This window comes from Trachurus japonicus, chromosome 19 (genome assembly GCF_045865225.1).
Source record: "Trachurus japonicus isolate A0001 chromosome 19, Traja_1.0".
Classification (NCBI taxonomy): Eukaryota; Metazoa; Chordata; class Actinopteri; order Carangiformes; family Carangidae; genus Trachurus; species Trachurus japonicus.
Genome location: NC_140925.1, coordinates 1,437,430 through 1,451,806, shown reverse-complemented (window position 1 = coordinate 1,451,806; position 14,377 = coordinate 1,437,430). Strand labels below are relative to the sequence as shown.

Sequence of the window (14,377 nt, the reverse complement as noted above, 5' to 3'; positions counted from 1 at the left end):
GACACCCCGACCCCCACCTGAGAGAGCTGAAGCTGGACAACGTGAAGCTCCTTCAAAATAAAGGTAGATGTTTGTAATAGAACTCCTTTAAAATAAAGGTAGATGTTTATATTGAAGCTCCTTCAAAATAAAAGCTCTATACAGTATGAAGGTAGATGCTTGTATCAAAGCTCCTTCAAAATAAAGGTAAATGTTTGTATTAAAGCTCTTTCAAAATAAAGGTAGATGTTTGTATTAAAGCTCCTTCAAAGTAAAGGTAGATGTTTGTGTTAAAGCTCTTTCAAAATAAAGGTAGAAGTTTGTGTTAAAGCTCCTTCAGAATAAAGGTAGATGTTTGTATTAAAGCTCTTTCAAAATAAAGGTAGATGTTTGTAATATAACACCTTCAAAGTAAAGGTAAATGTTTGTAATAAAGCTCCTTCAAAATAAAGGTAGATGTTTGTATTAAAGCTCCTTCAAAGTAAAGGTAAATGTTTGTATTAAAGCTCCTTCAAAATAAAGGTAGATGTTTGTATTGAAGCTCCTTCAAAATAAAAGCTCTATACAGTATAAAGGTAGATGTTTGTATCAAAACTCCTTCAGAATAAAGGTAGACGTTTGTGTTAAAGCTCCTTCAAAATAAAGGTAGATGTTTGTAATATAACTCCTTCAGAATAAAGGTAGAAGTTTGTATTAAAGCTCCTTCAGAATAAAGGTAGATGTTTGTGTTAAAGCTCTTTCAAAATAAAGGTAAATGTTTGTATTAAAGCTCTTTCAAAATAATGGTAAATGTTTGTATTAAAGCTCTTTCAAAATAAAGGTAGATGTTTGTAATATAACTCTTTCAAAATAAAGGTAGAAGTTTGTATTAAAGCTCCTTCAAAGTAAAGGTAGATGTTTGTGTTAAAGCTCTTTCAAAATAAAGGTAAATGTTTGTATTAAAGCTCTTTCAAAATAAAGGTAGATGTTTGTAATATAACTCTTTCAAAATAAAGGTAGAAGTTTGTGTTAAAGCTCCTTCAGAGTAAAGGTAGAAGTTTGTATTAAAGCTCCTTCAAAATAAAGGTAGAAGTTTGTGTTAAAGCTCCTTCAGAGTAAAGGTAGATGTTTGTATTAAAGCTCCTTCAAAATAAAGGTAGAAGTTTGTATTAAAGCTCCTTCAGAATAAAGGTAGATGTTTGTATTAAAGCTCCTTCAAAATAAAGGTAGAAGTTTGTATTAAAGCTCCTTCAGAATAAAGGTAGATGTTTGTATCAAAGCTCTTTCAAAATAAAGGTAGATGTTTGTATTAAAGCTCCTTCAAAATAAAGGTAGATGTTTGTATTAAAGCTCTTTCAAAATAAAGGTAGATGTTTGTAATATAACGCCTTCAAAATAAAGGTAGATGTTTGTAATAAAGCTCCTTCAAAATAAAGGTAGATGTTTGTATTAAAGCTCCTTCAAAGTAAAGGTAAATGTTTGTATTAAAGCTCCTTCAAAATAAAGGTGGAAGTTTGTGTTAAAGCTCCTTCAGAATAAAGGTAGATGTTTGTGTTAAAGCTCTTTCAAAATAAAGGTAGAAGTTTGTATTAAAGCTCCTTCAGAATAAAGGTAGATGTTTGTGTTAAAGCTCTTTCAAAATAAAGGTAGAAGTTTGTATTAAAGCTCCTTCAGAATAAAGGTAGATGTTTGTGTTAAAGCTCTTTCAAAATAAAGGTAAATGTTTGTATTAAAGCTCTTTCAAAATAATGGTAGATGTTTGTATTAAAGCTCCTTCAAAATAAAGGTAAATGTTTGTATTAAAGCTCTTTCAAAATAAAGGTAGATGTTTGTAATATAACTCTTTCAAAATAAAGGTAGAAGTTTGTATTAAAGCTCCTTCAAAGTAAAGGTAGATGTTTGTGTTAAAGCTCTTTCAAAATAAAGGTAAATGTTTGTATTAAAGCTCTTTCAAAATAAAGGTAGATGTTTGTAATATAACTCTTTCAAAATAAAGGTAGAAGTTTGTGTTAAAGCTCCTTCAGAGTAAAGGTAGAAGTTTGTATTAAAGCTCCTTCAAAATAAAGGTAGAAGTTTGTGTTAAAGCTCCTTCAGAGTAAAGGTAGATGTTTGTATTAAAGCTCCTTCAAAATAAAGGTAGAAGTTTGTATTAAAGCTCCTTCAGAATAAAGGTAGATGTTTGTATTAAAGCTCCTTCAAAATAAAGGTAGAAGTTTGTATTAAAGCTCCTTCAGAATAAAGGTAGATGTTTGTATCAAAGCTCTTTCAAAATAAAGGTAGATGTTTGTATTAAAGCTCCTTCAAAATAAAGGTAGATGTTTGTATTAAAGCTCTTTCAAAATAAAGGTAGATGTTTGTAATATAACGCCTTCAAAATAAAGGTAGATGTTTGTAATAAAGCTCCTTCAAAATAAAGGTAGATGTTTGTATTAAAGCTCCTTCAAAGTAAAGGTAAATGTTTGTATTAAAGCTCCTTCAAAATAAAAGTGGAAGTTTGTATTAAAGCTCCTTCAGAATAAAGGTAGATGTTTGTGTTAAAGCTCCTTCAGAATAAAGGTAGATGTTTGTGTTAAAGCTCCTTCAAAATAAAGGTAGAAGTTTGTATTAAAGCTCTTTCAAAATAAAGGTAAATGTTTGTATTAAAGCTCTTTCAAAATAATGGTAGATGTTTGTATTAAAGCTCCTTCAAAATAAAGGTAGATGTTTGTATCAAAGCTCTTTCAAAATAAAGGTAAATGTTTGTATTAAAGCTCTTTCAAAATAATGGTAGAAGTTTGTATTAAAGCTCCTTCAGAATAAAGGTAGATGTTTGTATCAAAGCTCCTTCAAAATAAAGGTAGAAGTTTGTATTAAAGCTCCTTCAGAATAAAGGTAGATGTTTGTATCAAAGCTCTTTCAAAATAAAGGTAGATGTTTGTATTAAAGCTCCTTCAAAATAAAGGTAGATGTTTGTATTAAAGCTCTTTCAAAATAAAGGTAGATGTTTGTAATATAACGCCTTCAAAATAAAGGTAGATGTTTGTAATAAAGCTCCTTCAAAATAAAGGTAGATGTTTGTATTAAAGCTCCTTCAAAGTAAAGGTAAATGTTTGTATTAAAGCTCCTTCAAAATAAAGGTGGAAGTTTGTGTTAAAGCTCCTTCAGAATAAAGGTAGATGTTTGTGTTAAAGCTCTTTCAAAATAAAGGTAGAAGTTTGTATTAAAGCTCCTTCAGAATAAAGGTAGATGTTTGTGTTAAAGCTCTTTCAAAATAAAGGTAGAAGTTTGTATTAAAGCTCCTTCAGAATAAAGGTAGATGTTTGTGTTAAAGCTCTTTCAAAATAAAGGTAAATGTTTGTATTAAAGCTCTTTCAAAATAATGGTAGATGTTTGTATTAAAGCTCCTTCAAAATAAAGGTAAATGTTTGTATTAAAGCTCTTTCAAAATAAAGGTAGATGTTTGTAATATAACTCTTTCAAAATAAAGGTAGAAGTTTGTATTAAAGCTCCTTCAAAGTAAAGGTAGATGTTTGTGTTAAAGCTCTTTCAAAATAAAGGTAAATGTTTGTATTAAAGCTCTTTCAAAATAAAGGTAGATGTTTGTAATATAACTCTTTCAAAATAAAGGTAGAAGTTTGTGTTAAAGCTCCTTCAGAGTAAAGGTAGAAGTTTGTATTAAAGCTCCTTCAAAATAAAGGTAGAAGTTTGTGTTAAAGCTCCTTCAGAGTAAAGGTAGATGTTTGTATTAAAGCTCCTTCAAAATAAAGGTAGAAGTTTGTATTAAAGCTCCTAGATGTTTGTATTAAAGCTCCTTCAAAATAAAGGTAGAAGTTTGTATTAAAGCTCCTTCAGAATAAAGGTAGATGTTTGTATCAAAGCTCTTTCAAAATAAAGGTAGATGTTTGTATTAAAGCTCCTTCAAAATAAAGGTAGATGTTTGTATTAAAGCTCTTTCAAAATAAAGGTAGATGTTTGTAATATAACGCCTTCAAAATAAAGGTAGATGTTTGTAATAAAGCTCCTTCAAAATAAAGGTAGATGTTTGTATTAAAGCTCCTTCAAAGTAAAGGTAAATGTTTGTATTAAAGCTCCTTCAAAATGAAGGTGGAAGTTTGTATTAAAGCTCCTTCAGAATAAAGGTAGATGTTTGTGTTAAAGCTCCTTCAGAATAAAGGTAGATGTTTGTGTTAAAGCTCCTTCAAAATAAAGGTAGAAGTTTGTATTAAAGCTCTTTCAAAATAAAGGTAAATGTTTGTATTAAAGCTCTTTCAAAATAATGGTAGATGTTTGTATTAAAGCTCCTTCAAAATAAAGGTAGATGTTTGTATCAAAGCTCTTTCAAAATAAAGGTAAATGTTTGTATTAAAGCTCTTTCAAAATAATGGTAGAAGTTTGTATTAAAGCTCCTTCAGAATAAAGGTAGATGTTTGTATCAAAGCTCTTTCAAAATAAAGGTAGATGTTTGTATTAAAGCTCCTTCAAAATAAAGGTAGATGTTTGTATTAAAGCTCTTTCAAAATAAAGGTAGATGTTTGTAATATAACGCCTTCAAAATAAAGGTAGATGTTTGTAATAAAGCTCCTTCAAAATAAAGGTAGATGTTTGTATTAAAGCTCCTTCAAAGTAAAGGTAAATGTTTGTATTAAAGCTCCTTCAAAATAAAGGTGGAAGTTTGTGTTAAAGCTCCTTCAGAGTAAAGGTAAATATTTGTGTTAAAGCTCCTTCAAAATAAAGGTGGAAGTTTGTGTTAAAGCTCCTTCAGAGTAAAGGTAAATATTTGTGTTAAAGCTCCTTCAGAATAAAGGTAGAAGTTTGTGTTAAAGCTCCTTCAGAATAAAGGTAGATGCCCCCCCCCCCGTGTCCTGATCCGTCTCAGACTGGAGGAGTTGCAGGAATCTGACGCCGTGTGGGAGGTGTGAACCCGCTGGAATCTCACACCCCTGAGTCCAGAGCGGCCGGCGCTCCAAACCACAGCAGGACTCTGAACGCACCACGCTAGCCGAGGGGCCCCGAGGGGGGGGGGGGGGGCAAACACCGGGTCCACGGGGCCCGAGAGCAAAACCACATCCCGGTCTCACATCATGATGAGGTCACGGCTCTGATTCAAGATGAACACAGATCATTTAATCAGTTTGATGTTGTTTATTTTCTGTTTAATGACAGGAAACTCTTTTAAATCCTGAGACCGGGTCCTGACAGAGACCAGGACCAGGACCGGGTCCAGGAGCTGCAGGATCACAGGTCACATGATATAGGGACAACGAGGAGTTTAGGAAAGCAAAGTGTTTTCACACTACATTTCCCATGAGCCTCCACGTGCACGGTGAAATTCTTTCACCGGACGTCTTGCCAAGAATGTTTTCATTCATCAAGAATTAAAGTCAGAGGTTGGAAGACGATCACATACCGTCGTAGTTCCCACCATAAACGGAGATTCGGCGGCGTTATTCTCAGGACTCGCCACGAAACCGAAAGTAAAGAAACGCTGGTCGGCTCGCCCAGCATTTCCACCACCACTAATAATAACAAAATAACCATAGAGACAAAACCATATATTTATCTAAAATGGACCATTAACAAGTGGTAACGGAGATTCATCCACATTAATATCAGACTTTTTTATAACCAAATAGAAACTCCTGGTTGTCCCTTTAATGTTCAGGTTTGTTATTGAGCCTCTGGTGGTCGTTAGAGGAACTGCAGCGTTCACACCTGGAGGTTTCTGTCCGATCCGGTCCGGTCCGGTCCAGTCCGGTTTGTGGACCTGCAGGAGGATCGGGTCTGACCTGGACCTCCTGTGTGTTGGATCCTGAAGGAACAAACAAGTCTTACTTTGGAGAAACGTCTCCGTGGACCCGGTCCGCGGCGCTGGAATCTGAGCCAGATGAGCGGCTGCTGCTTCGTGTGTTTGTGTGTTTTGAGCTGCCGCCGCCGCCGCCTTGAAGCCTTCGGCCCAAAAGGAGCGTCCAAATTGCGGCTGCTCGCCTTCAAAGCTGCTGTTGGTCTGTTCGTCTGTTCGTCTGTGTGGTCGTTATCGGGCCGAGAGCAGATCCACGGTCAGATTAAAGCTGCTGCTGCTGCGCTGGGAGATCAGAGGGAGCATGAACATGAAAGGAGGACGTGGATCAGAACCAGGATCAGATGTTCAGACCTCCACAGCAACAGCAACAACAACAACAATGTTCATGAGTAACGATCCAACACGGAGCTGAAGCTGCTGCGACTTTGTGATGTCACAACAACAAAGCAGCCCCGCCCCCCTCAGTCTGAAATAAACTCATTTTCATCCATTTTTATTTTCATCTAGTTTTTTTTTTTATCTCAGTTTAGTTTTAGTGAGTTCAACAAGTTTAGTTTAGTTTTTATTTTAGAGGAAGTGACTAGCTTTTATTTAGTCTTAGTTGTAGTTTTTATTTAGTCTTAGTTGTAGTTTTTATTTAGTCTTAGTTGTAGTTTTTATTTAGTCTTAGTTGTAGTTTTATTTAGTCTTAGTTGTAGTTTTTATTTAGTCTTAGTTGTAGTTAGGGCCACGGGCCATCGCACCGGGCGCTGGTCCCTGCCTGGGCAAAGCCTGCAAAATTTTGCATTGAAGTCAATGGGACGGGCGGAGAAAAAAAGAGCGAAAAAGACCAATCATCGGAGTTTAACAAACGTCTACTGCTCAGGCATACTGTCACCTAGAGACTTCATTTAAACTTTAAACAGTAGACACAAGTCTTGTGTATTGTCGTATTACTCCACGTTTTGATAGGTCATATAGTTTTTGATCAATCCCTGATCAATGACCATGATCATTTTTGGAGAAATTATGAGATTATAATGGGTGTGTATTGCACGGAATGTTCGTGTCAGAGTGGGTGACATCATCGGTTAGAGTGAGAGAGATGCCAGAAAAAATCCTGAATTTTTTTCTTTCCACAATCGGCCCGGCCACAATTTACACTCTACACACATGATTTTTTCCTGATTTGTTAGATAAACTTGTTATCTCTCATATCATGTGCTCAAAATATCAGAGAGACTTACAGAATTGACAGAATCAGCCTCTGAGTGCGGCCACGTCTGTCTCTGCTCCTCATTGAGTCCAATACAAATATTTTCTGAGAGAAGCAGAACGGACCGATGTTTTAAAACTGCCAGCGTCGCCAAAATATTTACTGTAGAAACACCAAATCGTACCACATTTTTCAGTAAGTCCTTAGAGCAACGTTGATCTGTGTTTTGTTCTGATAGGAGTTACCGTTTTCTCACCCTAAGCCTAAATGTGAGACCAGTGCAGAGGCAGAAAATCGCTCTTTTTCTCCACGTTTCTGTCTGTCTCAGCCTGCGGGGGCCCCTATCGCCATGGTAACCACCTCAAGTTGCCGTGGTAACCTCTGAGCCTCAGGCCAGAGCTTGTTAACTTCATAAACAATCCACCTGGAGCTCGTTTAAATGTTTATAAACACATAGACACGAGTCTTAGTTGTAGTTTTTATTGAGTCTTAGTCTTAGTTGTAGTTTTCCAGGTTTTAGGAGAAAGCCTCTGTCACACCTCTGAAGATGAACTTGTTCCCTTTTAGTTGCATCCATCCCATAATGTTCCCATCAGTCCTCATCAGGTTCTATTCCCTCTTATCTCCCTGTGGGTCATACTCCAAGTCGTTTTCTTCCTGCAGCTTTAGACATCGACAAGAAAACTACAACTAAGCTGCTGTTATCTGATGAAACTTTACTTCACTGCAGTTTAGCATCAAACCTGGAGGTTGGAGGAGTTAGTTCTAGTTTTTAGTTTTATTACAGTTTACTAGATGATTTCTTCACTGCTGGTTGTAGTTTTAGTTCAGTGAGACTGTTTGCCCCCCTCCCCCCTCAGGGAGCAGTGGTTGGTTCAGAGACAGGAAGTCTTATCTGAGCATCGTTGCCACCGACTTCCTCCCTCAGAGATACGAGCGTCTGGAGCGTCACACTGTCACACAGCAGAAAATGACCCAGACTGCAACGGTCACGACTGAAGGACGAGCTGAACTCTGGAGGTCAAAGGTCAAGGTCAGTGTGGCCTTATGATGCTTTTCACTTATGAGTCTGGACGAACAGGAAGTGACATCATCATTGAGATAATAATGAAACATTTTATTTGTAGAGCACCTTTCAAAACAAAGTTACATGTTGCTTAACAATAAAAATGATTAGTGCAAATAGATACACAACAATACAGTAACATTAAAATACCGGAGTGAAGAATAAAAAACTAATTGTCACATAATAAGAAAACGAGAACTGAATAAAAACTTAAAGGGATAAGCCAACATTTTTTTTCATGTCTTGCCTCACTCCCGAGTCCATGACCAGCAGATAGACTCCATCCTTTCGACTGTGCGTGCGGTAACCATGGAGATAGAGCCGTATCGCCGTAATTAGCATAGCTCAAACACTGGAAGTGTATGGGTAGTGTTAGCCTGCCTCCACCTAAAGTCGCTAATTAGCTTAGCTCAAACACTGGAAGTGTATAGGTTGTGTTAGCCTGCCTCCACCTAAAGTCACTAATTAGCTTAGCTCAAACACTGGAAGTGTATGGGTAGTGTTAGCCTGCCTCCACCTAAAGTCGCTAATTAGCTTAGCTCAAACACTGGAAGTGTATGGGTAGTGTTAGCCTGCCTCCTACCTAAAGTCATCAGAGAAACTCTTCAGCAACTCTAAACGGAAACCGGCGGGCCGATCTTCGTCTCAGAGCCGACAAAACTCTCCGGTAAGGCATCTTGAGCGGTCAAATGCCGCTAACGGGACGAGATCGGTCAAAACGGAGGGTTCAAGCAAAGACGCTTTATTTTGGTTCAAGCTAGCTACATCGAGGGTAGGTTAGCTTCCTCTTTCAAAGTAAAAGCACAAATTCTATCCTCATGGTTTTCTGTATGTAAAGGGCAACGGGTGTTTTATTTTGTTAAAGTAACCGGAAGTGCGTTGGTCACAACGGCTAGCTTGAGTAGCGCCGAATTCGTCCGAACAAAACTGTAAACAGCTGGTATTTAGACAAATTAACGACACACTGCTGATCTAAACGGCTACTTTCTCACCTAAACATGTTTGAAATGTGGATAAAGTGAAATATTTAAAGAGTTTAGAGCTAAAATGAAATCAGCTAATGACTGCTGGTTTCAGCTCAGGTAGGAGGCAGGCTAACACTACCTATACACTTCCAGTGTTTGAGCTAAGCTAATTAGCGACTTTAGGTGGAGGCAGGCTAACACTACCTATACCTATACACTTCCAGTGTTTGAGCTAAGCTAATTACGGCGATACGGCTCTATCTCCCTTGTTACTACACGCATAGTCTAAAGGATGGTGTCTATCTGCTGGTCATGGACTCGGGAGTGAGGCAAGACACGAAAAAAAAAAAAGTTGGCGTATCCCTTTAAATGAACAATGTAAAACTGTGAAACTATGTGAAATTTAAAAAAAAAAAAAGCAAACTGATAAACTAAATAAAAACTAATAAACATTTAAAAACTATAAAAACCTTGAACTGATGATGATGATGATGATGATGATGAATCTCATCAAACTAGAACTTTAATCAGTTTAACATCACAATGACATTAATATGGGTCATTCCATGAAATCAGTAACTTTTGCGTCTCCAAGAAGTAATCAGTCATAAAATTACGATAACAACAAATTAATATGTAATTTAAAAAATATAACATTACCATGTCTTCTCTCCTTACTATAACATCAAATTAAAGTCAATTAAATATCATTTAAATAATTAATGACTTGGGTGAAGTTTTTGGCCTGTCCCTCACTGTTGTTGTTGTATGTCAACAGGACTTTTAATTTGTAAAATGTTGGCAAAATGTTAAAATGTTCATATTTACATATTGTGGTATATTCCAGATTTGACATGATTGACGGGAGTTTGCATCATCTCGGGGTCCGGTGCGCTTGCCCCATGGCCCTATAGACTAGCCTATAGAAAATAATCTCAATAATCTCTAATTAGAAATACTGTATATTGTAAAGTTTATGTCGATAACAGGGTTGACAAGATTAGGAAAACATTAAAACTGTAATAAAATATGAAATTCCACAGCCTGAGATGGCACAACGTCATTTCTTGTCATTTTAAACTTTCTTTGATTCCTGGCAACTTAAAAAATAGCAATTAAATATAGTTTCAATTTTAACTTGAAAAGTTACCGATTAGGCTGCAGTGTGTGTTTTGGCGGGAGGGGAGGGGAGGGGGGATGACATCACCGCCCTCCTGGACAACCCCCCCCCCCCCTCACTCGGCTCCATCCCATCATGCTGCTGCTGCTGCTGCTGCAGAGCGGAGCTGGTCCGGGTCTGATCCGGACCGGTCTGGTTCTGGTCTGGTTCTGGTCTGGTCTGAGTCTCGGTGTGTTGCCATGGCTCCGTGCTGCTTCCTGCTGTGTTGGTGTTTGCTGTCACTGTGGGGGGGCTGGGGCTTCGGGGTGGAGGGGGGCCCGGGCTTCTACCTGCTGCGGCCGCTGCCCAGCGACGCGCTGCCGGCGGCGGAGCTGCAGGAGGACCCGGACCCGGCGCTGGACCCGCGGGACTCGGACCTGAACCAGACGGAGCTGCGCAGCGTCCTGGGGGGGGGCTTCGACCCCGGCTTCATGGCCCTCACCCCCCCGGAGCAGGTGTAGTGTATTCTCCACTTGAACTTGTTGCTCTAATATCTTATATCATCACCATGTATTATGTTCACTGCAAAAATTCAAACTCTTACCAAGAATATTTGTCTTATTTCTAGTCAAAATAAATCTCATTCTACTTAAAATAAGACTCATCACATTTTAAAAGTAGCTTGTTTTCAGACACTTTTTACTTTTTTCAAGCAAATTTTCCACTTTAAATAGCCTAAGTAGAAAAATCTGACAGTGGATCAAGTTTTTCTTTCTTCTAAGCACAATAAACTTGCTTTCACTGGCTGATTTTTCTACTTATTTCAATTGAAAACTAGTTTGAAACAAGTGAAAATGATCTAAAAACAAGATCATTTTTAGGTGATGAGTTTTATTTTAAGTGGAAAGAGATTAGTTTTGACTAAAATTGAGACATTTTGACAAGAAATAAGACAAATATTCTTGGAAAGATTTTGAGTTTTTGCAGTGTTCTTCTTTGTATGTGTGCCCTTTTTTGGAACTGAAGGAAAGTGTGAATTGGTGCTTTACTTCATGGACATGTTTTGCTTAGAAGTAAACGAATCGAAGGTAGATGTTATAAGAGAGATAGACGCACATACATTTACAGATATATAAAGATGTTCCATAAGGTGTTTAGTAACAGTGATAGATGAGACAGAGAAGAGTGACCCTTGTGAAATGTGTCCTGGATGTGTGTTCTGTTAATCACATGTTTCCTGTGAGAGTCTTAACTTAGTTGATTGGCCTCATCTGGAGGATGGATGCAAAGTCGTAAAATTACATAGGCTAGATTCTGCCTCATGTTCATGAACATAGAATATGAACTGTGTATGTTAAACAGATACAGACAGAAATAGAATTGATTAGATCTACAGGAAACATGGAATGCTCATGTTAATGACGAACAGTTAATGCCTAATAAGACATATCTTTATGTTGGGAGAAGGTGGAGTTTGGGATTTAGAAAGCATATAAAGCTATGGTTTTGAGCCATAGGGAGAGAGATCTCACATTGGTACCAGAGATGCTCCAGGATTCGGCATTTTTTGTAGTACACTGTTCTTCTTCTTGTTAAAGGGATAGTTCACCCAAAATTCAAATTTCACTCATTATCTACTCCCCCTCATGTGGACTAAGGGCTGGGAGAAGTTTCAGAGTCCTCCGTGGCTTCTCTGAGTTACAGGGGGTCTCCGTGCAGCAGTATTTGTCCATATAATGGTTGTGAATGGATACCAACTTTCTTCGTCCAAAAAGACACCAAAAAACATCCAAATACCTCCATGCTGCTCGTCTGTAATGTTCCTCTTGTATTGAAGCCCCGACATGAGAAATTGTTCCGCTGGTCAGTGCAAATCACGCGAGATTTGCACTGACACAGGAAGAGCAGTGAACTGAGACACTGGGAGCTTCCGCTACAAACAAGCTTGAAATATAGACTAATTTAATTTTTTTCGGAACAATTTCTTATGTTAGGGCTTCAATACAACAGGGACATTACATACGAGCAGCATGGAGGTATTTGGATGTTTTTTGGTGTGTCTTTTTGGACGAAGAAAGTTGGTATCCATTGACAACCGTTATATGGACAAATACTGCTACGCCGAGACCCCCTGTAACTCAGAGAAGCCACGGAGGACTCTGAAACTTCTCCCAGCCCTTAGTCCACATGAGGGGGAGGAGATAATGAGTGAAATTTGAATTTTGGGTGAACTATCCCTTAAACAAGAAGAAGAACAGTGTACTACAAAAAATGCTGAATCCTGGAGCATCTCTGGTGCCAGTGTGAGATCTCCCTCCCTATGGCTCAAAACCATAATCCATAATCTTTATATGCTTTCTAACTCCAAAACCTTTTGAACACAAGTGAAGACGTGTCGGCGGTGATCCCTTCTTCTCATCAACACATCAATATACCACACAGGAGGACGAGTTACTTTTGAAGAGTGTATACATGTTTGGGTACATATATATGTATACTTTTTTTTTTTAATTTATTAATCCCCTTCATCTGTCTATTTTTCATTTTGAGATACAACTTAAATGACCTTTTTATGTAAACGTGTCCTATGTGTAAATGGTGTCTGTACTGTCTGATATGTTTTATGTTCAAAATGAAGAAAACCAGGAGATTTTTCCTCCCTGTGTCAGACTCTATAACTCCTCTCCCTTCGCTAAGAGGGGAACATAAAATATGTCTAAGAGCACAACAACACACCTCATTTCTTAAATTATGTTTTGGCCCCTTGGCATTTAGCACTAGTATTATATCATTTTGAATTATGTATTGCACTTAAATTAAGTACCACAGTATTTAACCTATGTCTAAGTTAAATACTTGTAGCATAGGGCTATATTCTATTGTTTTAGACATTGTAGGATACATTTTATCACATACTTCCTCTTTGTATCCTATTTATCTCCCTTGCACATCCCCCTTTGGAGCATCCTGGCATTCATTCAGGATGAATAAATTATCTATCTATTAGGGGTGGGCGATATGGCGATATTAGATCGTGAAGGATTAGAGTGTGTAGACGATCTGCCAAAGTGCAGGATCTTCTGGGGCACATTCTATAAACTGCAGTTCTATGCTGCAAAGCGCAAACAAAGGACATTTGCAAAGTTTATCTAAAAGAGAAAACAACAGTTACTTTATTTGACCCTTTTCAATCAGCTATTTTGATACTTAAAATCCTGTTAAAATGACTGTGTTGAATAAAACAAACAGTGATGTCTTCATTCATATTTTACTTTCATGTTTATTGAAAGCTACCTTTTATGTTGCAAGAGTGCACTTTATCAGAGTGTTGTTGTTTACCTTTTACTATGTTTACGTTGTTTGCACATGTTGGCAAAACTGCAACTATTTAGATTAAAATCTGTTCAGAAAGGTTCTTTGGCCTAAATTGTCTGTTTTTCCTTCTTTCGATTTAAGATCGTGACGAAATCGAAATCGTGACTTCATTTTTAAAAAATCGTGATATGATATTTTTGCCATATCGCCCACCCCTACTATCTATCTATCTACAGGAGGACGCGGGCGACGCCGACACCGCGCGCCACAGAGTGTCCGGTTCGATGCCCAAGGAGCTGTGGACTCTGGACCTGGACCTGGACCTGGACCTGGACCTGGAGGCTCCGCTGGGCCGTGGCAGCAGCAGCAGCAGCAGCAGCAGCAGCAGCAGCAGCAGGAAGAAGAAGCTGCGGCGGCGGCGGCTGCAGCTGGCGCTCTGGTCCCTGGCGCTGTGCCCGGTGCTGCAGGCCTGGACCGACCTGGGGGTCCGGTTCTGGCCGCGCCACGTGAAGCTGGGCCGCTGCTCCGCTCAGACGTCCTGCTCGCTGCCCCCGGGGATGCTCTGCAGACCCAGCAAGGCCACGCACATCACCATCCTACGCTGGCGCTGCCGCCGGCAACGCAGGGGCAGGGGGAGGGGGGGGCTGCGCTGCGCCTGGATACACGTCCAGTATCCCATAATATCAGAGTGTAAGTGCTCCTGTCCCAACTGAGACACAGACAGAGACTCAGTGATGTACATGATCGATACGAATCAAAAGTTTCTATTTATCATGATGATTATTATTATTATTTTATTGTTTTTTATTATTATTAACTTTTTTATTTGAATTTAAAATGCAGCAGATTAAAGCAGAAGTAGTAGGCTATCCCATAATATCAGAGTGTAAGTGCTCCTGTCCCAACTGAGACACAGACAGAGACAGAGACTCAGTGATGTACATGATCGTTTCGTTTATAAAAGTTTGTGTCAATGAATCAAAAGTTTCTATTTATCATG

General features: G+C 38.4%; 1 protein-coding gene across 1 annotated transcript; it reads left to right on the top strand.

The window, feature by feature from the left end:
* Positions 1 to 10,322: 10,322 nt before the first annotated feature.
* Positions 10,323 to 14,090, top strand: nog3 (noggin 3). The gene is made up of 2 exons (XM_085762170.1): positions 10,323 to 10,577; positions 13,671 to 14,090. Exons 1-2 carry the CDS (start codon positions 10,323 to 10,325, stop codon positions 14,088 to 14,090), a joined length of 675 nt encoding a protein of 224 aa, XP_085618296.1.
* The last annotated feature ends 287 nt before the right edge of the window (positions 14,091 to 14,377 follow it).